Raw genomic sequence first — 26,487 nt, forward strand, 5'->3', positions numbered from 1 at the left:
TAACTTTCATAGTTGCTCAGAACAAATGACAGCTTAACTATTTAAAGTAGCGTAGTGTTTTATAATTTGCTGGTCGTTGAAACAAAAAAGAAACGTAAAATTTGTTTATGATGGCACTCAGGCAATCCATTCTATTTATATACATATATATTTTTAATCAGTGGTTATCCCTCAAAAAATAGTCTGTCTTTGAAATGAAATTATCAAAGTTTGCCACATTTTTTAAAATTTCAAACAAAGATAACTCCAAATTAGCTACAAGTCATATTGTGCAATTTCTGTTTCCCTGCCATAGATTATTGAAAATTTTATTATTATTATTATTTTACATATTTTAAATAATTTGCTTGTATTTATTTACTTTAGTTATTTATTTCCCTGTAATACTTACAATCTATGGCAAATAAATATTATTATTATTAGTCTTATTCAATTATGTTTTTTTTTAAAATATGTTAAAATGGTCAATAAGTTGCAATAACAAGTGTTGGTGATTGTTGTGTATATGTTAATTCAATACCTTTCTCAGCGGTATATCCAACGGGTGACATGCATAATACTAGTCTGCCTTCGACTGCCAGTCTTAATATATTATTAGCAGCTCGGTAGGTATCATTTCTACCAGCTTTAGCTGTTATGAATCCACGCTTTTCAGCCCATGCTGAAAAAAGGAATATATTGTGATGATTAACTCGCAAAACTATTACAAATTGAAAATGTTACAATAATAATTCTCAGATAAAAATCAATCTAACAAAACTTGCATGTATGCCATGAAATGCAGTTTTATTTCATTATTGCATTTTTTTGAAAACCTTAGAGTAAGATTGTACTCAATATAAGCACACTTATTTAGGTGGCAAACACAGAAGTATCTTTTTTACATATTCAAAATTGACCTATAAGTACAAACAACTACAATAGACCATTTTCCGTTCACTGCGAGAATCATGCGTTATGGGTGAAATCAAATGTAAAAACAGGACAAATAAAGGTCATAGCGTCGTAGTGGCGTCAAACATCATGTGGGATTCGACAAACGCGAAAATATTTTGGGTGGCATTTCCATGCTTAATAATGTGGTGTACTCATTTGATGATAGACAATTTCGATTAAGTGAGGGTATTCAAAAGCAATATTCCTCTGTCGAAGATCGGCCGGTCGATGTGCGCTACAAACTAAAGAAATTTGAGTTTAGTAATTAAAAAAACCCCCCAAAAAAAAAGAAATTTGAGTTCAAAATCAAATCGTTCGATTTTTGCGGCGGACGTTTGACGCACGTCTTTCATGCATCTCGCAAGATCTCGCAGTTGAACGGAAAATCACCAATTATGTTATAAGTATTTGGCAGCCAACAAATTATTTTTTTTTTTTTTTTTTTTTTGCGATAAATCATAACATTGAATGCAATACTAATACTCATTTCTACTAAAAATGAGTCTACAAATTCTGCTACTGTGACTTACCATCACATATATCATAAGCTGACCACTGTGGCGCACATGCACCTCGCTCTGTAGTATCTTCATTGGGGTGTTTTAATTTTAATATACATGATAAAGGTATTCTTTGTGCTAAATAACCCACAGCTGAGTATGGTTCTTGTACTTGGGCTATTGGATAAATACCGGATAGAATCTAAAAATAGGATAAATTAGCAAGAATTCTTAATTAGTATAGGGATAACAATCAAGATTACATCTATGAAAATACCTGTACTTTTCTGTAACGCTACTTTTTTTTAAATAAATTAATTTTATATTAAGTTGACAGCCATTTTTGGCATATTTCACAAACTCAATTTGACCAATCATTCCTTCAAAACTGAAATTACTGACTACTGTAAAATACTTTATTTTAGCTGGAATTAATTTTCGCTGAAAAGGTTTTTTGGGTGTTTTGTATGGAACTTATTTTCACTGATTTTTGATGAGTTGAATGTGAAATATAGGAAAAAAAGTATATTCGCTGGATTTTATTTCCACTGAAAATAGCGAAAATTAATTCCAAGCGAAAATAAAGTATTTCACAGTACATTCCTGTATTCCGCCTTGAATTATATCTATGAAAATACGTGTACTTTTCTCAAACGCTAAAATAAATAAACAAATTTTATATTAAGTTGACAGCCATTTTTGGCATATCTCACAAACTCAATTTGACCAATCATTCCTTCAAAACTAAAATTACTGACTATACTGGATAAGTGGTCTTGGTGAATCACTGAGTTTAACAGTACAAGACAATAAATTACTAACTATATTAACCAGTGAAGGTCTGATTACATATACCAACCTGTAACTGTTTATCTACTATTGCTGGAAAGATAAGTCCTGGTGAATCACAGAGTTTAACAGAGTGTGTTAGAAAGATAGTCTGGAAATGTTTTGTATGTCCTGGTGTCCGCGAGGCACTCACTACTTTTTTTCCTACTAAACCATTCATTAGTGATGACTTGCCAACATTTGGATGACCTAAATGATGAAGTAAATGCTCACCGTTAATATTCAAATATATGTTTTCAGACTGCATCCAGACGGGGACTAAAAATGCAGACAAAGAATTTCAGCAACATGTTGACAAGGAGCAAAACAACACCACTTTTATTACGTACCCACACATCCTATTGTTAACATTCCTTCTTTGAACTGAACATGTTCTTCATACGATGCATCGGGAACAGCATCATCATGATTCAACGCGATGTGTTCGTAGATACTATCTTCACCTTCTATTTCTGCTTCTATTTTATTTTTCCAACTACTTAAATCAACTGTAAATAACAATACAATATACTATACAACATCATAATTTGAATGCTTTGTCTGTAAAAGTGTGTGACTGATAGGAAAAGTATATAATAATGGTATTATGTTGTGTCATCCATGCCAAGTCAAATACAAAAGATATTACATGTAAAGACTCATGGATTGAAGGCATACACAAAATTAGGGACATTTACAATATAAATCCCATTACCATATCAAAAAAGTCATTCTTACAGAAAACTAAGAACCACGTACTACACAGATTCAAGGATTAGTGACATTAATAGAACAGATTCTAAGCTCAGAACTTACAGCCTCCTTAAAAAGTATATCAATACGTCACCCTATCTGCATTTATTACATAATAGAGAAGACATCAAAGTAATGTCACACTTCAAATTGAAGTTGGAAGACATAAAAAGCCAAAAATACCAGCAAAAATACGAATCTATAAAAATGCACTTCATCAGAAATTGAAGATGTGACAGGGTGTGATATTACATATAAGGAAATGAGATGATACACTATTATGGTGTTATCCAGGCCAGGTCAAATACCAAACATGATATAAGCAAAGAAATCATTGCAGCAACTCACCTTTATCTTTACAAATATTTTCACAGGCAATAAACAACTGTTTGGGACCAACTGCTGTAAAATGTCCTCTTCTTCTCTTTTTATTTAATTCTAAAACAAAAAATAGAAGTTGTAAATATAATTTCTATATTTAAGTCTATAAGATGTGTTTTTGTTTCCAAGTAAAAGAAAAAATGGAAATGAAGTTGATCCCCCAAAAAATTTCTGTTTTTCAGCATGTATAAATAATTTTGCTGATATTTTATTTAAAATAAGTGATTGTCTTGACTGGCTTTAGGCTGATTTTTACATCACTGCTATATCCAGGGATGAGAATGAGAATTTTAATTTTCAGCTGAAAGTAAAGTAGCCGGCGTCCAAGCTGACATCGTTAACGACTTCCGAGTCTACGTCCAAGCCAATGGTTCTGCTGGGCAACAGGGCAGCTCACTCAGAGCAAAACCAGCCAATCATGTTAATCATTATATATTACTTCGAAGACTTGGAAACCAATTCGGATTTTACAATTGCACTAAAAAGTCGCGAATATGCCACATTGGAGACACCGTGAGTTGTCTCCTTTTGACCATACACTGATACAGACTTCTTGCAGCCCACAACAATGACCGGACAGCGTGTTTACTTCCGGTGAATAAACAAGATTTGTATTCTTACCCCTCCCCCCTAAAATTTTACTCCTTGGATTTAGATGTTTCAGAAAATCTGGAAAATTCTCATCCCTGTATATCACATGCAGAGGGTACAAGATGATTCCCCTTTTAAACTCCTCATAGCTGACAGTGTAAAAACATGAAAAGCAGGGCTATTTTACAGATAGCGTCAAGTAACCAGCATTTTTAAAAAATTAAAAAGTAAAGTAGTGAAAAGACATATCGTTTAAACTAAACCAGTAAATGAACAATATCAGAGATGTCTATTCAGCTGACTACTTACTCTAAAGGAACCAGTCTGCCATTTCTAAAACCAGGTTGTTTTTACTAAAACTCCAAAAATAAACTGAAGGCTTGTTTATTGAGGTCATACTAAATAACAGTTTGAAATCCAAGTATGCCATCCTTTGCAAAAAGTGTTTTTTTATTTAAAAATAAATTGCCTGTAACCCCGCACCTTGTTACAAATTGTAATTGTGTCTACATGACATTATCTATATGGCATAGGATTTGGGTCTGACGCAACAACTGCTAAGATACCTTGGATGTGCTATCCTGACGTCAACTAGAACCAGACACCTGCATTCTAAATTGAGAAAATAGTTGCCTTAGGGACGACGTCAAAAGATCGATGTCGGATAAAAAACTTATTTCCTTTAGTTAGGAAGTGGGGGGTTTTGACCTCAAAAAGTTTCCATCCTACAAAAACGATTTTATTTTTTAATGAAGTCAAAAAAATCTTGGAGTATTTGTAGTTTTTTTTTTTTCTATTCAATCATGGACAGAAATAACCGAAAAGGGAAAAAAATAGAAAAATGGTTTGGTTCGAGTGTAAATCTGCGTCAAATGAGGTGCATTTGTAAAATCTTTTTACACCCACCCGACAACCAACTGCTATGCAATACTACTGTCCGATTATCATTTTGTATTTAATGGTGAATGTAGTCTGACGCCATGACCAATATTTATCAATTAAGTTTCAGTGAGGGGTAGGGGGGGTTTGGAAAAAAACTAAAGGAATTAAGTTTTTTATCCGACATCGATCTTTTGACGTCGTCCCTTAGGACAAGAAGTATTCTTAAATCTTTTGCGACTAGCAGTGTGAGATTAAATCATCCCCACACTATGCATATACATGCATGTACAATTAACAGTTTTGTAAATGTTCTTTGATAATATTAGTAGACGCAAAGACACATATGAGCCAGAAATACAAATTGAGCTGACATTGTTGACAGACGACAATGTTGCTATGGTGACATTAATAGAAGCTTTAGAAATGTTCCACACTGCCGAGAATATTGTCAATGACAGACTAAACAAGCATAAAACAGGTGATATTTGCAAGGCAAATGGACATGCCTGGCAATTAAATATCAAGAACAACCAGAATCGTAGCCTGACGAGGTCGTACGAGTTTCGCCCTTTGTGGTGCTCCAAACCCAACACACGCCTGACAGAACGATGTAGTTTTTCACTTCCCCCAATTTTTTGTCAGTACCAATCAAATTGCACGAACATTAGATAGTGACATTAAAGAGTAACCATGCACGGCAGAGTTTATATCCGCCCAATGTTTATCATCTTGTTGAAAACAGTCTGTGATTTTTGCCTGCAATGCAAACATGGCTTTGATTGACGGTGTTACCATGACCACCAAAATGAAGAAGAAGAAGGCGTGAACTTTGCTAATTAGCAGTATTGATATTCGGAGACGTACACTATTCTGTCAGGCGTTATAGTGAAGACTGATGCCATTCAGCCGGCGAGGGCCTACTCACTGTCAGGCTACCAGAATCGCAACACAGTGTAGGCTGGGTTGTTCATACAGTAGAAACATGCATGTGATAGGATATATAATCCCACAATATTTTCTCTTATATTGACATCAGCATATACTATGAGGTTATTACGAGGATACCAAAAAGTTTGCACAAAGACAGTACAGCGGGACTATCGACGACGCACAGCTGGGGTCGATACGATGACGTACTGTCTGAGTGCATACTTTGCTGTATCCTCGAAATAACCTTATTATTATACACCTTTTCCTCCCAAGGATACATCATGGGAATGCCGACATCCAAAAAGTTCAGAACAGATTTAGCGAACTTCTTTGTGTGGAATCTGGTCAAACCCTGGGGGCAGCCAGGTTTTTTTATTATTATTAGAGGATGCTTACACACGTAAAATTACAGCATGCTGTAACTTGTGGCGTTATGGTGACAGTTGTATAATAATAATAATGATATAAAACTGGTAGTAATCACTTGTGTCTGCTGATCACAACCCAAGAAAAACTATCTTGGTAATACCGGTATATATAATTAATTTCTACCTGTTTGATACTAGCGGATAATAGGTACCCCTTACTACGTTTTTCAATTTGTGGAATAATACATCTATTAATTGGGCAGTATAGCAACTAATACTTCACTTCAAGCAAGTTTCTTTCGTTTAATGACGTACCATGTATATTGTGGTGATGTGAGAGAAAAAAAATCTTCCAGCCTTAAGGGCATGGTGGAATGACATTTTCCAAAATTGCGTGAGAAATATCAACCCACACATATGGGAGTGTGGGATTTTATAATCCGTGGCCTTAGGCTACTATTAATTTTAAACCATGTACTTCAATGCAGTTTGCCATTAACTCAGATCGATCAATTCAATTTTGGTTTATGCTTCTCAGCTCACAGCAACTAACTGTGGTTGTAACTACAGTTTGGTATGTGGGGTACGTGGCTCACCAAAAGTTTACAAAGTAACCAGTTTTTAGACAGCTGCTATGAAGTCTGGTGAGCATTTACAGGCAAGCTAGTAATAGCAAACATGTGGTTCACAAATGACGTCACTAAGCCTGTAAAGTGGTTAATTATTCATGATTAAGTCGTTATATTCCAACAAACAAATAAGTAAACAAAAATTAAAATTGCAGACGTATTTATAACTGCTTCCATTGTAATGATTCACCAGATGCTTCCTAGCTTGTTAAGGTGACAAATTTCCTTGGCTTTACAACAAATCACTGATAAGCCACAGTAAGGATGAGAGATTCAAATTGACCTTTAGTTATCATCTGAGCATGTAAGTCCTTTTGATCTTTTTAACATGCTGAATAACATTCTATGGTTACTTTGGTTCTATGTTTAGTGAAATCTTGTAATCGTGACAAACATTATTAAGATAGTTCGCTACTATCGCACTCAATCACGTTAGTGCCCAAGGTCCTCAACTCAGAAAATCATGACTTTTTAGGGGAGGGCGCTTACACGAGCACTCCCCTCGGAAAAGATTGCAAATGAATTTTAATTCACTATGTGACAGATTGAGGGGATATTACGTCTTTGTGGGAAAATAAAATTATGAAATTAGTTGCGTCATCATCGACTTTTACAATGAAGAAACAGAAATGGTCACAAAAAATATACACATTTTATTACAATATTAATTACGTACCACCGGAATTTATAAGGTTAAAAATATTAGAGTTTGTTGGAACACAATCAAAGTCAAAATATTCATCATTGACCCCACTGACGAATGTGTTGAATCGTATGCAAACTCTTGATTGAAAGCACTTTTTGCTATGATGTTTTGACCACAATTTGACCTACACCAATGTCCAATGACTAAATGGGTCAAGTCTGTTATTAACCAATCAGAATGCTGTGTTGTACCAAGGCAATTCTTCGAAAATTCTCGAAGACTTTCTGGCATGGTTTTTTTTCAAAAAACTGGTAACTAGCAATTTTTGATAGGTAAACTGAATATGGCATGAAATATTCACCACATTTAACTTTTCTTAACAGGTCATTGTAGTGTATCATGTAAAAACGATTACCAGTATACATTAACAAAGACCAAGTTTTAAATTATTGTCATTTTTAAAGGGTGGACGCTTTGCCGAATGTGACCCTGAATATAAAAATTGCGCAAAAGTAGGTGGGGGAGGGCACTTGACCGAGCATTGGCGCTAACACAGTCAAGTACTATCCATGAAATCAAGCAACAGGTGTTGGGTTACTATAATATTCAAAATTCTGAAATCAAAATATATGGTTTTGAGTATTTTACAATTAGTTCCTATGGCAGAAACATTCCATCATATCTCAAAAGTTTGTTTGGTAACCTATGCTAAAAAAATATACGTAGTATTATGGCTGTCAAATTGGCCAATTTTAGTTACAAGTTATCCAAGGAATTTCCTGTTTACATGGATTCCTATGCAAAATGTTCCAAAATGGCCGCTCTTTTGATTATTTTGCACATGTTTTCTTGAAAACACAACCTTTTTTATGTTAATGACATGTTTTTGAATCATTACACAACAATATTTGAAAATGATTTACTGTGATAATTATTATAGCGAACTACCATGACTACAAACATTTGACAAAACCAAATGTAATATGCCAGGCTTGATAACAATTCAAGATATGAGCTATGTGGTTATCACTTTATACTCAATTTACTGGTAAACTACATAGGTCATGTGATGTACATAAAAACACCAAGAAAATACAATGATTTACCGTAGTTGTCCGAGTATATACCCCTCCGGAAAAACGGAAAAAATTGACAACAAATTAGGGGGGGGGGGCTTGAAAAACGGATAAAAGTTAAAACTAGAAAAACTATGCAAATACAAAGTCCTTGCTTATTTGCAAAGCATGTATTACAAGCATTTTAGAATACAACAATAATTTTGTGTAATCACGATTACTAACCAAGAAAAAAAACAAACATTTCTTAGCATTCACAACGTTCTACCACAGTCCCTCTATCCCCGGTGTTCCGAGTGGTAATCCCTGACAGAGGTACCTCAAATTTAAGCATGATATTCACGAATAATAATGTCAATATGCCACTATGGAAAGACTTGCCGGCTAAAGAACTGTGTTTTGCTTCTAAATCTATAGAAAGTATCAAAATATAGTTTTTTTTCGGTAGAATATGAAGGGAACAATGAATCAAACATTTCAAGAGACTATGCTTCGCAGAAAGCCATACCCAGCGTAGTTCGAGTACAGCTGGTAATTCACACCTTAGACAATAGCCGTTTCCAGACCGGGGATAGAGGGACTGTGTATGTAAGATGCAATCGGTTAAAATATATTTTTTCATATTTGAGAAACAGCACGAGGATAACCCTCCTCAAATGCAAATGACAGATGGGATCTTGTTCAGTAGGAGAATGTCACGAAACTTGTTTTCACCCCGGAATAGTGTCATTTTCTCTCGTAATAGAGGATGAATTCCACTTCGTTTTAAAATGCCATATGTATGAAAACATTAGAAATTTTTTTTTTACCCTCATGGTCATATACATGTACTTATCCAAAATTAAAAAAATTGTATTCCATTATATCAAATAAATCTGACCAAATAATCACAAAACTAACAATGTTTGTACATAAAGCACAAATTCTGAGACAAGAATGTATTAACATAAGGTGACTTTTGACCTCAGGAAAGAATAGTTATGTATTTATTTTTCTTTGTATTTTGTGATATGGACCAGTGGCCTTTAAGAACAAATAAAGATTCTTCGTCTTCTAAATTTTCTTTCGTAATTGTGTTCACTGTCGCCTCCAATCTACAATTATGTAATTATGGTAATGAGAACAGTAAATGCTATTTTGAAGAGAAAAAACAAATCATGTGGCTTGCTCACTCTCGATGAGATCTTGACAGCCATTTGCGTCAAGATCCATTAGCATATTAAATATATAAAGGTCATAGTACTCACTTTTATTGGGATCGGCATTATCCAAAATCCTTTCTTTGGGAAAAGCAGTGAAACAAACAATTCTAAGCTCAGGGAATTTAGTCTGGAAATAATGTTTCCACGCTACCACCAAAGAGGATGGAGCCAAGTCTATTTTGTTGAGAACTAATATAAGTTGTTTTTTAAGATCCTTAATGACATAGTTATAAAGTGCTGGAGAGAAATGCAATATAGGATGCCGTATATCAGTAATTAGTAGAACAATATCGGACATTTCTAAAACACGCCATAGTTGCCGCCAAGTCTGAAAAACAAAACAAAAAATATCAAAATGAGAATCTTTCAATACGCTAAGATAGCAACAGTGGAAAAACTTGTTAAAAGTTAATAATTAAGCATGTTACTATAGCAAATTATACATATTCTGAAAGCTTAGATATACATGTAAGCAAATATGGTAGTGCATATACTGTAGTAATGTTTCTTTAATGGTTTATCTGACAGTCGATGTCGTTGTATGCTTTTTTTTTATTCCGACTATTGAAATTTCTGTTTTTTAACACTTTTTGTGAAAGTGCCCTGTAAATTACACAAAACATTCATAACGCTATAGACGATCACGTCTCAGTTTCTTTTTATCTGCCTTTGTTTTCTTGTCTCAACTGAAAAACTACAGACATGCCACTGACAATGCATGATGTACATTTGCACATTGAAAGATAAAAATAATATATGGTAGCCCAAAAATGAGCATTTGTACTGTTAAAAATGAACATTTAACGTCGTGCAAATGACCTCTAGCTCTCAAACACAAATGCCCATATTTGGTCAGGAGAATAAACAAATTAATCAGAATGAACAGTACTAACCTCTAAATTGTGTTCAAAATAACTTAGTTCTTTTGGTGTATATTTATCATAAATATTTTCTAAGTATTCGTTGAAATAAATTTCCTCTCTTTTCTCAACCTGTTCTTTGGTTAAAGAATATTCCCATGGTGGTCTCTTAGGCATGTCTAACACGGATCCGGGTTTGTAAATATCATCAATATCAACTTCTAAATTCTCCTGTGATTTGAATAGGAATAATGTTGATTAAAACGATTTACGAACACGAGTGATTTATACATGTAGCACATCAGGAAACAGGGGCGCAGCGCCCTCATGCCATGGTCATGCGCACCCTTACCCTGGGGAGCAGATCCTCCTGCAACCATAAAATTCTGATTGACCAGGGATCACATGTGGACTCAGTCTTCAACTGTGACCTGTATGATAGTAATTTTGGCCCCAAGGAAGCCATAGAATGCACCATTTTAACTTAGAATTATCAAACACCCTGGTAGGGAGAACCCTATCTCCCCCATTTAGTGGCACCGCTGAATTGCAGTGCTCCCTCTTGCAGTTTTTTTCTAGAAAAAACCCTGGCACATAAATATATATTAGCATTAAGAAAACTAATAACTTGTATTTCTACTGTAAAACCATTTATTTTCACTGCATTTGATTTTACTATTTTGAGCATATTCACTGTGTTTTAATTTCACAAATTTATCAAGGAAACAATGAGCTTCTCCTTATCAGTGAAAATAACAAAATTAAAAAACCAGGTGAATAATCACTGCAGTTACAGTACATCTTTACCTAGCCCCGACCCTTTTTAGATTTTAAAAATATAGTACTGACACAATATTTTAATATCTTGATAATTAATCTCTATCATTTCTGTTGAAGCAATCAAATGTTCTGTGATGGTAATTGTTATTCACATATTCATGATACACATACATACATGTTTGTTTGTTTGTATTTTACAACTGTTTTTTTTTTTTGTAATTTCTTTATTTTCTTGGGCATTCAATAAATGTGTACATTTTAAAACAGACAGATAAAAACTCTAAGCAGTCCATTAAAAAAAATATTGTGATTTTAAACATGGAAGGCAAACCTTAAAAGAGAAGAGGAATTTTTTAATTAGCAATTAGCTTGTAATTAAGACATTCCCCACTTACTGAATATGTAACTATAGCAACATACTTTAGAGGAGGGACAATTTACAAGGTTTTAAATTTACTGGTTTGATAAGAAAACTATACATCCTATTGCTAACACATCATCTACAGAAAGCCTCCAAAGACATACTAAAATCAGTAGGAAAAAAAGAAGCCAGTATATAATGTGTTAACTTTACATATTCACTGGTTTTTAATTACCGGGGTAAAGCGTGGTGGTCGTAGTGCAGCGCGTGTTCGAATTTCCTGTAAATAAACAATTAATAATAGACGCGTTGTGTACGTCACTATGAGTCCCATATCGAACAGGACGCGACGTGACGACCACCGCCCTTTAACCTTTGAGCGTTAAAATTTTTTCACCATTCATAATTTTTAAATTCGTATATTTTTTTTGAAATAGATGTGTAGCTAATAGGAAATTATGTCCATTCGATACAAAATTATCAAAACATTTTTACAGGATAAATGTTGCACAAAAATTTTGTCTAAAAAACATTATGCTGCTTTAAAGGTTATTAGCACATATAGCTATAAAATAAGTAAAGAAAACCATTAGTATTGCTAATAAATTAGTTGTAACAATATACATTTCAGAATATACCTGACTGGTTTGTTATTTACCGGTAATGAAGAGGATATGTTCAGACACAATTGGAGATGTTACCTGGTTATCATTCACACTACAACACTGAAGCAGTCACAATTGTTTTGCAAGACAATAAGCTACAAACTGACTTTGATTTTTTTTTATTAGAATTTTGTTTTTAAGTTATTGCAGCAAGACGTCAAACAGGTCATAGGAATTGATATTGAACAAATTAATGGGCTCTGATTTATGATAATGTGAATCAATAATCCCAGTCATATTTCATAGCACAATGTCTTGCAAAAAATGTGTGGAAAATTCAGTAATATAAAGTTGAGCGAAAGACTGGAAACCGCTGATTACTTTGTGAAAGGAAAGTCTTGAGAAAGCCATAAACAAAAATGCACAGACCTAATCTCTACAATATTGCAGCTCAATGTATACATGTACATTGCTATAATTAAATGATTCACAAAGTAGAGAATGTGCTAATTGAATATTTTCCGTAACCAGCAACGTTTTCCACAATCATGAAAAATAATACTGTAAAAGGACTAATTTTCACTGGGTTTAAATTTCGCTGATTTAGCATTTCAGGCATATTCAGTGGGTTTTAAATTCACGGTTTTATCATTCAAATAATGTGTTCTATGCTCAATTTTACATATTCACTGGGTTTTAATTTAGCGCATTTTACAGTTGAGCGAAATAAGCGTCATTATTTCAGACATGAGTTAAGCAGGATTCAAGATGTCGATAACTTGAAACACATTTCACAGTTAAAATATTTTGTTTCCGTTGACAGAATGTTATCATGATTCATGTCACTTCACATAAGTGCACCATTTTCAAACTCTTAGGGTATAGGGAAGAAATGTGTTAATTTGCTTGAAAACAGGCGAGGTAAAAAGCTGATTTTAACATAGGGCTCTATGGAAAAGATGTGAGCACCCCCCCCCCCTTCCCCCAAACGCCCTCTATAGTTCAATTTTCTATCCCACAACCCTTTGCAAAATCCAATATGGAGTTTCTTCCCTATATAGATTATTTCCATACTATACAAGTGTACACATACATATCTATGTAGCTCACTTCTTGATCTGCCTTTCACTGCTCTTGCTATTAACAGAACAATAATAGATGTAATATTTTACTCAAATTTCTCTGAAGAACCTACTTTGACCACTTGAACAAAATTACTGATTAGCTACTACCGATAGTATTAGAAACGCATCTCCAACAGAAGCACATGTAAACCAACATGTACAGTTGTTTGCATTGTATGTTTAATAGATTATTTAAATATAACCACATGTACAGACACATCTATGCCATTCACACATATTAATTGAGCAAATACAAATCCCATAATACATTAATACTGAAGGCCACTTTAATTTCGAGAGACAAATGTTTGCGAGTCAGAAAAGATCATGAGATGGACATTTCATTTACCGGTAGATCTTGAGACAAAATATCGTTCTCACAAATTTCATTTAATTATCAAGAACGAGAATAGACAATTTTCGATTCACTACAAGATCTCACGTATTGCGCGAACGTCTGCCACAAAAATCAAACAATTTGATTTTGAATTTTAATTCCATTCTTATAGCTCATTGTTGAAATGTCGGTCTTTCAGAGGAAGATATTGCTTTGGAATACCGTTACTTCATCAGCACTGACCATCATCAAAGTTGAATAGCACATTATTGGGTGTGAAAATACTTTCAAAATACTTTCATGTTCGTTGAATCCTACACAAGGTTTGATGTCACTACGCTAGCTGCTATGACTTTTGTTTGTTCCATTTTTACACAATTTCATGCATAACGCAGGATTTCGTAGTGAACAAAAAATAAAACAGTGATTAAAGCAATTTTAATACATAATTGCAAAACAGGAATAGAATTAAACTTATAAAAAGGTCAAAAATATTTATGCAGAATGTGCAAGACATGTGTGATGCCATTTGGGATTGCATGTTTGTGTTATGCAAGTTTATGGGAGGAGCTATAGCTCTTATGTGTTCACAAAATCCTAATTTCTGAAAATAACAAATTTAATGTCACAAAATATATCAGAAATTACTAAAATACCATTCCAGAGACTAAAGACCAACACAAGAAGAGCTATGAACCCAAATAAAATTTTGGACCCAAAATAGTCCATGCTATAACCTTTTCACCACCAAACTTTCTCGCTCGAAAACTGCCTGCACTTTTTCTTATTCTTCAATATTTCTGGACATGAACCCACATTTTTAGAGTCAACAGAAAAAATTTGAGTCAATTTTCAGTTTATACTAAAAAAAATTGGTTATTTTGTCTCAATCTTCTGAAGGAAAACAAACTTCAGACTTGAAGGGGAATATTTTGTGAATTTTGTGATGAAAACAGGGAACTGGTGATGAAAAAGATAAGCAAAAGACCTTACATAATTGTGTACAAACTAGCCACAAGAATGCAGGCAAATATGATACTGTTATTACAGAGGATTGTAGTTTGAATGAAATCTATTCAAGCATGAACTATTTATCACAAATACACATATCAAACTGGTCTGATGACTAAAAATAGTCAAGAGTGGAAACCAAGCAACGACCAATCATCAGTTTAATGCCTTTTAGTGACTGTAGAAATGATTAACTCAACACAGGAATAATGTATTTTTGTAAGATTACTCATGGTAAAAGAATCTAGCAGAAGAACTGGCTGAAAGTAAGATGGTAATACCTCACTACGGCAATTATATCATTTACAGTAGAAATATTCACCGAGTTTATTTTAGCACATTTGATGTTACAGGAATATTTATTAGGTTTCATATTTGTATTTTATATTTGATTATCTTTTTAGGTTTGTGAAAAAAAAAGATTCTGTAGTTAAATATGTGTATTCACTAGGTTTTAACTAATTTAATGCACTTACATAGCCCCGGCCAGTTTTAATCCTGCATTTTGAGATTATTCAAATACAAAGTAGATTTATTTATCTTGGGGTATTACATGACATATCGAGGTTATCACAAGAATATCGCATAGTATGCACAGAAGCAGTACAGTGATCATATTGACTGGCACATAGCGGTTAATGCAATTCTGTACTGCCTAAGTGCATACTTTCTGGTAATTCTTGTAATGACCTTATTATACATCTTTTCTCTGTTTGTAGTAATACATGCAATTTAAGAAAATAATTAATTTAATGAAAGATAACAGCCAAGAATTCCAACAAAAAAAAACATTTGCACTGTGCAGATGTCTGCATTTAGAGGCAGTTTGTCAACTTCATTCATCCTATGGAAAATGAGATGATCAGTATGGGGTTAGAACTAAGGAATTAAACTATAGAATGATTATCAACAGATAATGTTTCATTCAACAAGGCCAATGTTATACATGTATAAGGAAAAGACATCAGATTGCGGGATAATAAATGTAAAGCAATGTAATTGTTGAAATCTTGAAACTATGCAGTATTCTGATTGATCAATGTAAGCAGATTGAACTTTGACATGAATGACAGTCTCACGATATACATCAATATCCTGGAATATAGTTTTACCGTACTCGACTGTGTTAGCGCCATGCTCAGCTAAGCGCCCATCTCCCACTTTTGGGACATTTCTATTTTTGGGTTCACTTTCGGCTAAGCACCCATCCCCTTCAAAATGACCCTAATTTGACTGTCGTAAAACTTTGTTTTTGATCAATGTTTAACTTTTCCAAATACCGGTAATCGTTTTTATATGATACAGCATGGATATCGACCATCGTGAATCTGTTGTGAATGCGTAAACCACGGTAACTGTGCGAAAACTACGCTTTGACAATTATCTGTTAATGAAAGTGAAATGCGGTAAATACTTCATGCCATATTCAGTTTACCTATGAAAATTGCTAGTTACTAATTTTTTCAAAAATCATGCTATTTATTCGGTGGTATACTTCTTGTAAGATCTGTAGCTAGGATTTACATTATTTTGAATATTAATGTTGGTTTCAGATGTTAACTAACATAAGTGTGATTTATAATGCCTATATACATAAGGCATTATTTCTAATTCTCCCAACTTCAACTTATCTTTGTACAATGTTCAGTGATAATATTTCTCAAGCATTGTGTAAAAGCCACAGATTAAATTAAAAGCCATGGATTAAATTATTAACCATATTAGCCATATATCCCAGACACTGCGAATATTTTGCTGGCTCCAGAAAATATTTTTTAATCACATGGGAGTAAACTTATGGCAATAAGTGAGTGACGATCATTATGCAAATGACACAGGAAACCCTATGTAATCTTGAATGTGACCTCACAACATGCAGATAAACAGGATATTTCATGAGTGACCATACAATATCAGATTTATTAAACTCTTGCCAAAATTATTAAAAACATAATAAAATGAATATGCTTGTTTACTAAATCTGATATGTATCCGTGTGTATTTCAACACAAAATTCATTCTAAATTTAGCTGCATTATGCTAGCGTTGGGAAGTTTCTTTTATAAGATATGGACTTTTTCAAAAAGGCAGCAAAGTATTTTTCATCTGAGAAAAGCTTGGCCATCGTTTGGTTAGAGCCTCTTGGTGTGGCCTGGTCTCTGAATTCTGATAGTTGTTCCAAGGAATCATAATCATCCTTAAAGGTTTTCAATAATTTATTCATGCCATCCAGTGGTTTTCTCTAGCCCTGTGTGAATTTATGCCCCAATGTAGAATCCAATGTTTATGGCACCAGATCAGCCATATTGAATTCAAGCATCAAACAAAATATGCAGCATACATCCCCTGTGCTATATAATCTCTGTGTCAACTTTGGATAAAATCAGCCCAAGTAAATGTGGAAAAAATTGAAAGTTGCCATGAGCCACATTGCGTGCAATATTCCAAATGAGTCCTTAACTATAATAAAGTCTCTCACGTGGTTGAAAACAAAACGATGTGAAATCTAAGAAAATTAATCAACTCTATTTTAAAGTAACTTTATTGAGCATCAAAACGATCTAACTGCCCATGAGGTTTCCAGAAAATCTCTGACTTTATAATTCGATATTTGTAAATTTAAACAGAAAACTTGTGTGCTCAATTAGTGGGCAACTTTGGTCATGTATGCCTAGTATAAAATTACCATTCCCAACAAGTGATTATAAATAATTATGCCATAATTGACTATAATATTTATAAAACAATATTTACCTCGGATAGCATCAAAAATGGTTCACTAGCTCTTTTCTTTCTCTCTGATAATTCAACTTTTGATTCTCTTTCAAAATGAAGACGAAACCTAGCAGTGAAAACAAACATGTTAAATTATATCTTAGATGTATTAAAATTAGGTTTAATAATAACACAATTATCATAACTTTGATTGCGGCATACGACGGAACCAGTAATTATAAGTGCAGTTCGATTTTTCCTATTACTGTATATCTCAAACGTACTATACAGCATGGGATTTGACTTGGCTGTTCTAAAAGTAGTTTAATCATGTGGTAGATTTATTTCTGTAAAACAGGGCACTCAAAACCTAGTACACATTAGACGTGTAAAAAAGTTGTTTTCAGATGTGTCCATTTATGAATACAGTTTGGAAAATTAGTTCTGAGAAATTATGACATATTATGACAATAGTAAATATTGGTATGGTCGGAGGGCAACCAGGTAAATATGCCAATACTTGTAAGTATTAACTCAGATTTGTAGATTAATTAATAACTATTGATTATGAATTCAATCTAATCTAATAAAAAGAAACTGCTCACACCAAGTTTTTATAACACTCGCCAAAACGTTTGATAGATAGATGCAAATGTTAAAATTCAACAAATGAAGAAATCCTACATTAAGTGACTCAAATAGACTCTTTTTCAAATACAAAATTAGAATCAAATTAGCTTTTTTCTCACCTATTTGGATCATATTTCTGGTCTATCTTTTTGGCTGGTTGGTGGTTAACTTTAAAAACTTCATTGTTTTCGCAATCTGAATTAGATTCTGAGTTACTCTCTTCCTTGGACTGCACACGAGAACGATGAGGCTGAGCTGTAAGCAAACAAACAAACACATAAAAGTTTTAGAGTAGACTGACCCAGTCATAGCTATTTTATTGTTTTAATATATAATTCCTTAAAGAACTAATTTGTACAATTTCTCGCATTGATAGTTGTCACTGGATTTTTGAGGAAATAAATATGCTAATGAGTTGCATGAATTGTATGCTGCCAACCAATAAAAAAGTCAGCTTCTGATCCAACCTGTTCTATGCAACTATAACACATGTGTGACCTGATGCGTAGAATTCTTGCGCAATCGCACATCTACTTTCCTTTTTTGGAAGTGTTCCACTCCCGGGTTCCAAAACGTCACTGAATATACGAATAGCAATGAATACGCCTCAAAATAGACCAGACACGGTAATTCACATCAGACCACATTTAAGAAAAAATAAAGATTATTCATAAGAATCAATGTACTACACATGACAGAATAGTGTGATGATTGAAAGCATTCTTGTGTGAAATTAGAAAGTGCTTTCCACTGAGATGAAACTCGGTGGTATATGAAAAAAAACAAAGATATTATAGATGACTTGATAACTGTCATGCCATTCTGTCCTCAGTTGTAGTACCGGTACCTTCCTCGTACCATATTTGTTCTTTTAGTAGAACTTTAGTAGCACTTACGTAAATGACAGAGATGTGTCTATGGTCAAATTTTAGCTTTAGCTCGTTGTAATGTTCATTAGACATTGCCAACTACATACTACAGCGACCCCTTCACTAAGTTGCGATTTCAGCTAAGGCGCGGGTAGCTGGATGGCTCCCAAAAATTCTATCGTGTTTTGCCAACAGTTGAAATAAAAGAACTAATGTTTTGTTGTATTGTGTATTTAATTAGCCGTTAAAAGGGTGGAAGAGAACACTTAACACCAACTGTCTGTCAATTACTGAGATATAAAGGGTGGCCGCTGCGTAACTCAAGGTGTCAACGGAGGTGTGAAATTACGACTTTATGTACCGGTACTTCTCAGTCAGTCCCCCATTTGATATAGCTCTATAAAATTTGCTACAATGAGTTGAATCCATCATTCCAATCTCTAGTTCTCAACTGAGCAGCATGTCTAAGCAAAAGCTATCGAGCCTGTTCAAACATGTACATAAAAAACTTGCAGTGATCGACTGTGTCAAGATTGGTGAAAGCAAGTCAAAGGTTGCACGTGATCTAGCAGTCGGGGAGTTCAGTATTCGTGGGTGGCTGAAGAATGAAGAAAAGCTGAGAAAATTTGTTTTTGAAAGTGACCAAGAGACGAACTGAACAGCAAATGTGCAAAATTATCAGACAATGATGACATTGATAAAACAGTGACGTTTTACATACATACTAAATAAACCTATGTGTGTATGCACATGTATATGCTTTTTATTCATTTTCAATCCATGAACAAGGACCCTTGGTAAGTCACGACCCTTTATACATGTAAGTCACAGTTTTTGCTTGAAACTTGGCCAACACCCACGACTTAGCAAAGGGTCACTGTATTTTGATAATAGTTTGATATTATTCAACAAAGACAAATGTGAATCACCGCAATTCTAGTTCTCACCAAAGATTGATATATTTTTAATGTTAAAATGGTCGACATTCGGCCATCTTGAATTTGATTCACACATACAGTATTTGTGACATGATGTATAATGTATATATAGAGTTTGAACATGATCAGTCAAGGCATGTCAGAGATATGGCTCTAGAACAAAAAAATGGCGTATATCAAGGTTCCATAACGTGTATTAAGTTTGAACAAAATTCATCTATACACAAACAAGATCTGGTTCCAGATTGGCAGAAATGCTTGTTTCGATGAATTTTCGGCAGGAAATGGCTTGACCATTTTGAATCGCATCGCAAAAAACCAATAGACCAATAATGTTTTTTAATTCTCCCAACTGAGAAATGCAAATAACTAAACACACTTTAGGGTTAAGAGACCATCTATGGCAGTGTTCTGTTACAAACACATAAAAAGAATCACATGCGTCATAAAACCGATCATGACACAGAAAAGGTTCAATTTGCATATTTTAAACTGATGGATGCAAAAAAAGAAGATACTGCTGGAGGATATTCGTTGTAAACACTCAGTGATACGTATGTACTCAGTGGACGGAAAGATTGATGTGATTGAAAACATGTTGTAATTGGTTGAGTGACTCGATAACTGATACTTGGCGGTATACTGAAAGATGAGGCAATGACATGCATAAAGATGTGACTATACTTTGAACAACTCCATATTTGGTCACAAGATAGGCCCTGGTTGGTAAAAAATGTTAATTATTAATTATTAGAATCAACAAATGCAAATAAACTCAAATTCACAAGGAATGATTACACGGGATAATTATCACACAAACATCCCAAACACATAAAAGTTTTATTTCAAATGGCAACCATTAGATGCGGAAGTCAACTTATGATACTTTCCTAAAATTATAAACCAATGTCCACACTTAAAGAATTTGTGAAAAAATACATCAAAATATGCAAAACTTTGGTATTCAAAGTCGTTCACTTTCCAACTTATTTCAGCTTATAAGGCCCTCCAAAAAATGTTTTTGTTTCTTGTCATTGTGCACATCAGCTTGAAACCTGCATCTCAAACACTTTTTTTGCAATTGTGCGTACTGGTAAGAATGTTTTTTTTTGTTTTTGTTTCAGGATGTTTTGTTGATTTAAACCAGTCTTCAATGCATGTATTCGAAAGCACCATTTAACATTTGTTGACCCTTTTCACCACCAGTTCCCCCTTTTCATCACAAATTACAAAATAGTCCTGTTTTATAGCACTTTCCTTCAGAAGATTGGGACAAAAATAGACAATTTTTTTGAGTAAAACCTGAAAATTGACTCAAATTTTGTCTGTTGGCTTCAAAATTAGGCTTCATTCCCAGAGATACTGAAGAATAGAAGAAAAAAATCGTAAAAAAATTTGAGCGAAAAAGACTGGTGATGAAAAGGTTAAACAATGAATACACATGTTTATCTTGTTGTGGTATTAAATAATCCTAATACAAAAAATCAGATTAAAACCTTGTCACGGCATCATTTTTCAATTTTTCCTAGAACATGAGAAACATGAAATAAAGGCATACAGAAAAATACAACTCCAATAGCATTTGTAAAGTGCCAAACTATATATCATTTGAAAATATACCATAGTTTCCATCACCATTTTTTTTGCATCTGCTTGCAAGTAATGTTACGGTAGTTATGATTTTAAAATGAACAAAAATTTGGGAAAAAATGTATTTGAGAGAGAAAAATCAATTTCAGAAGTGTGTGGGTTGAAAAAAAAAAAAAGGAGACAATGTTGCTTGCGAATTAAGAGGAAAAGCTGGAGGCATATATTGGACTAAATTGCAGATTTTTTACTAGTAAAATGAATTTATTGATTGTTTTTCATAGTCAACTAACTGACTTAAATCACCAAGTCACTAAAACACAAAGTGACAAATTTATATCGTTGACATGGTAACTAAAATGTAACTATAGTAACCAAGGTAACTTAGTCTCTTTCAATAAAATCAACATTTACAGACATTTTTGAGATGGCCAGAGTGTACTGTAAAGTCATTAATTATTTGATGGGTTTTAATTTCGTTATTTCCACTCATAAGTGAAATTTGCTATAATAGTAAATTCACATGAAAATGTGTCATTGTTACATGTTTTTTGAGAAACAAGATTCCAAAATATCAAAAAAAAACATTTTTTCACTGGTTTCAATGGTAAAATTATTTCTTTGTATCTCAAAATATTGCTAGGCTGACATGAGATAAATAAGACATACATCATCTTGATAAGAATATTAATATTGTTAAAACATTTCAAATAAATGACAGAGTTTAGTAAGTTTCCAGTGTGACAAATGTTCCAGTTGCATACATGTATGTGCAAAGTAAAACACTAGGTGTAAATTTTGGCTGAGGTAAATGTAAAAAAATAGTTCTTTCAAATTTATAAAACTTTGACACATTTTTGAAACTCCAGATAATGAAAGGTTAACATTTTGTTAAAATTACGAGTCACTAACATGAAAGATGTACTACATGTATTAAAAAATCATAGTCACATGATTGTTGAGCCATATGACCATGAACCAGTATCATCAAGTGACTAACGATAAATTAATCAGTTTGTACCAAGACTGTTGCAAACTGTCGGCTGAAATAGCTCCGCTGTTAGCAATGCACATTTCAATTAAAGAAATGAAGATATCATTAGAAAATGAACAATATGTATAATATCAAAGGAATTAACTTGCTGTTTTCAACAAGAATTCAAAAACATCACTTTTTACCAAAAATGACAAAAATCTTCATCATAATTAGATAATTGAAGATATCACCACAAAATGAACAAATCTGATAGAGGTCTACCCAAGCTACATATACACCAAGTATCAAAGCAATAACAATTGTAGTTTTCAAGAAGGAGTCGAAAAAGTGAAAAGCTGACACGAGCGACGACAGACGACGGACAATCACTCATGATAAGCTCCGCTCGACAAAGTCGACAGCGGAGCTAAAAATTGACAACACTACTGAACAGTATCATAATACTTTTAAACACGATCTTTTCTATTACACCTTTTGATCGGGTAGACTTTCAGGGACAATAATTTTTGATTAGATTAATCAATATCTCTGAATTAACTAATAATTTGTTATGATACATTTGTATGATTTAGATGCTACATCATGTTTTCCACTGCAATGTGAAATTGACTTAGATAGGTGAAATATCACTTATAGTTATTTATTTAATTACATTTTATTGAAGGTCAACTTTATACTAATACTTCAAATGACTTTCCTGTCATCACAGAAGCATTTTGTCTCAAGATTTCCTTTATTTAGGTACAGATATAAGGATTGAGATGTAATGTGTATAATCCTGTACAAGTAATGTAAATACTGTAAATGCATCAATTATTCACTGGGTTTAAATTTTTAATTTTCACTGATAATTAAAATCTGCTAAATTAAATCTACACGAACATGTAAAGTAACAATAAAACTCATTGTTTCCTCAACAAATTTGTGAAATTAAAGCACAGTGAATCTGCTCAAAACATTAAAATAGTGAAATTAAATGTCAGTGAAAATAAATGGTTTTACAGTAATTTATTAAATAGTTCCTGCCTTTCTACGAACTATTTAGATATGCAAATAAAGAAACCTACCTAGTTATGCGAATTACATGTATTGGTTTCAATTTTTGAAGATGATCCAAATGGAAAATTTAAAGTGTGTGGGTTTAAAAAAGGAAAAGTAGACAGTGTTGCTTGCAGATTAAGAGGAAAAGTTGAAGGCATACGTTTTCAAAATTTCAGATTTTCCCAAGCCACTGAAAAACACAAGGTGACAAATTGATAGCATTGACGCAGTGATCAGAGTAAGTGATCAGATCACTGTGGAGAACACTGAGACACGTGATATATCAGTCATGATTAAAATTCCTGTGAAACTAATGACATTTGTATGTATTTTACATAGTGCATGTGATATTTGGATACTCAATTTAAATAATGTATGTAACAATTGCAATAACAATTGTAGTTTTCAAGAAGAAGTCGAAAAAGTAAAAAGTTGACACGAACGACAACAGACGATGAACAATCACTCATTTTTTATAATACATTTGTATGATTTAGAAGCTACATTTAGAGGCTACATCATGTTTGCTCTTAGGTTTTCTCACCTATATCATCAAATCAAACAATTAATTATCCTTATATTTGAACCTCCTGCTGTGTAAGAATCTGGCAAGTTAATAAGGTAAATCAAATATTTAATCAATTATAGTGAGTTAATTCAATAGTGGCCGTATTTGTGTACATGTACAACAAGTTAAACAATCAAAGTTATAAAATAAATAAAATATACAAAATAACTAAAATGTTGTTTTCATGCATGACCCCTAAAGGTTCCACATCCTGGTATTTTCAGGGATACATGAATTGCATTGGATATTGTATAATAGAAATTATTATTAAAAATTATATGTCAATATTTATCATGATTAATTGTTTTTGAGCTTGAAGGACATTTTTGGAGGGGGGATAAATGGGAAATTTTCATTGATATATAATGACTATGTATCCTAAGAAAATACGAGAATGCTATATAGACAGTAGTATGATACCATAGCCACTTCTACTAGACTCATTTTGTTGGTTTGTGTATTGCCATTTCAGATTTTAACAATCACGATACAAGATTTCTTTTGAATACATGTATAAGAAGCCAATCATCACTGATTACATCAAGGTAATTTAAATGTTATAAGCACCGAGCAATTCAAGACATTTCTAGGATTCCATAGTTTCGAATTCTCGGAGAGGAAAAACAAAACAACCACAGACAATTTTAATCGAAATAGAACAAACTGCCTGTCTAAAAACTTACATGTACATGTAATAACAAGATATTGTCTCTAAATGGACAAATCTGACAGAGGTCCACCCACGGTACCTAAATACCAAGTACCAAAGCAATTGAGTGGGTAGTTTTCAAGAAGAATTTGAACAGCCTCGCTCTGTCATCTACAATGACAGCAGAGCTAAAAACTTCAGGAGGGTGATGTTTGAAAAAAAAATTAACAAGCACGAATTGAAGACGAATTATTCAAAATATCTAATTTATATATATATTATATATATTATATAAATTGGATATTTTGCACATTTTATTCAAAACAATCAGTACAGTAGTAAATTAAAAAGCTGCTAACATAATACATTATATGTTGTTAAAAAACAAAGTTTTGGCAACTTCTTGGAGTAATCCAGTAGAAATGAATGATACTCATGAAATATACACATGTACTGTAAAATACTTTATTTTCGCTTGGAATTAATTTTCGCTATTTTCACTGAAGGAATGATTCAGTGAAAATAAAATCCAGCGAATATACTTTTTTCCCTATATTTTACATTAAAAAAATCAGTGAAAATGAGTTCCATACAAAACACCCAACAAGTCTTTTCAGCAAAAAATAATTCCAGCTAAAATAAAGTATTTTACAATATTTAACAGTGACAACACTCAGTGTCAAAATCCATAGTTAATCATTCCTGTATTAATCAACAGAACATTAAAATGTTTTGAGAAAAACTATCAAATGTAAAACGATCCATCTATACTCAAAACTACATGCTATCAGCAGTATTTTATGAAAAACAGTAAAAATACATAATTATATATCTAATAAAACTCCACTAAAATAATGTCAATTTTGTAATAAATGTACTTCTATTCTTGAACAAGTTACCTTGAATGACGTATATATTTCATAAATTAATTAATTTTAATACACTGGGAAAATTAAGAGATATCGAGATCTATCCTTGCCATAGAAATTAATTGATTTTAATACACTGGTCAAAATTAAGAGATATCGAGATCTATCCTTGCCATAGAAAACAGTGTATTCTCTAAAACATGCATGTTATTTTCGCTCTATTCCGTCAATTTTGAGTAGGAAGACCTCATTTCATTTTCTCCATTCTTTTAACATACCAGGTACATAAAAATAAATTAAAAGCAGGTGATTTTGCTTTTACGGTCAAGTCTTTGGCAAACAATTGATGACTGTCAATTTAGTAATTTTTTTGGAGACTAAACTAAAGCTTAGAATAAAATAAATAAATTTTCCTAAGAAATTGAAAATGTATATATGTACTATGCTTACATTCTCTATTTATATAGCGGTTATTAGTGAGCACAATTCACTCGTAAACGTAAAAGATCGTTAACTTTATTATATTTTCATACTTGTATAAAACATGTCTATAAAATGCGAGTGAATTTATGCAGGATGTAGACAACGTCAAATCAGTCTGGGTAACTGGGTAGATATAAACAAATGATAACGAAGGAGGGTGCATGCAAGTTTTTTGTTTTTTAGCATCACTCATCGTTTTATATTTTTACTATTTTCAAGGCCAATTTCTTAACTTTAACTTTTTTATTGAAAAAAAAATATATATATAATAAAATTAAGCAAGCCTAGTCTAGACAGTATTTTTTGAGAACATCATTTCAAAAGTAAGTCTCTCTAGTCTG

General features: G+C 32.9%; 1 protein-coding gene across 1 annotated transcript in view; it reads right to left on the bottom strand.

Annotated features, from left to right (window-relative positions):
• The window catches only part of LOC102808797 (guanine nucleotide-binding protein-like 1), a 44,499-nt gene that overhangs the window by 3,339 nt on the left and 14,673 nt on the right, over positions 1–26,487 (bottom strand). The window contains exons 2-10 of the mRNA XM_006818353.3: positions 18,265–18,400; positions 17,555–17,642; positions 10,616–10,813; positions 9,768–10,050; positions 3,366–3,455; positions 2,615–2,773; positions 2,296–2,474; positions 1,467–1,638; positions 521–661 (exon numbers count right to left, since the gene is read on the bottom strand). Of these exons, the coding sequence (XP_006818416.1) occupies positions 521–661; positions 1,467–1,638; positions 2,296–2,474; positions 2,615–2,773; positions 3,366–3,455; positions 9,768–10,050; positions 10,616–10,813; positions 17,555–17,642; positions 18,265–18,400 (1,446 nt within the window). The remainder of the gene's footprint in view (positions 1–520; positions 662–1,466; positions 1,639–2,295; positions 2,475–2,614; positions 2,774–3,365; positions 3,456–9,767; positions 10,051–10,615; positions 10,814–17,554; positions 17,643–18,264; positions 18,401–26,487) is intronic.

Source organism: Saccoglossus kowalevskii, chromosome 17 (assembly GCF_978046115.1).
Source record: "Saccoglossus kowalevskii chromosome 17, keSacKowa6.1, whole genome shotgun sequence".
In the NCBI taxonomy this organism is placed as follows: Eukaryota; Metazoa; Hemichordata; class Enteropneusta; family Harrimaniidae; genus Saccoglossus; species Saccoglossus kowalevskii.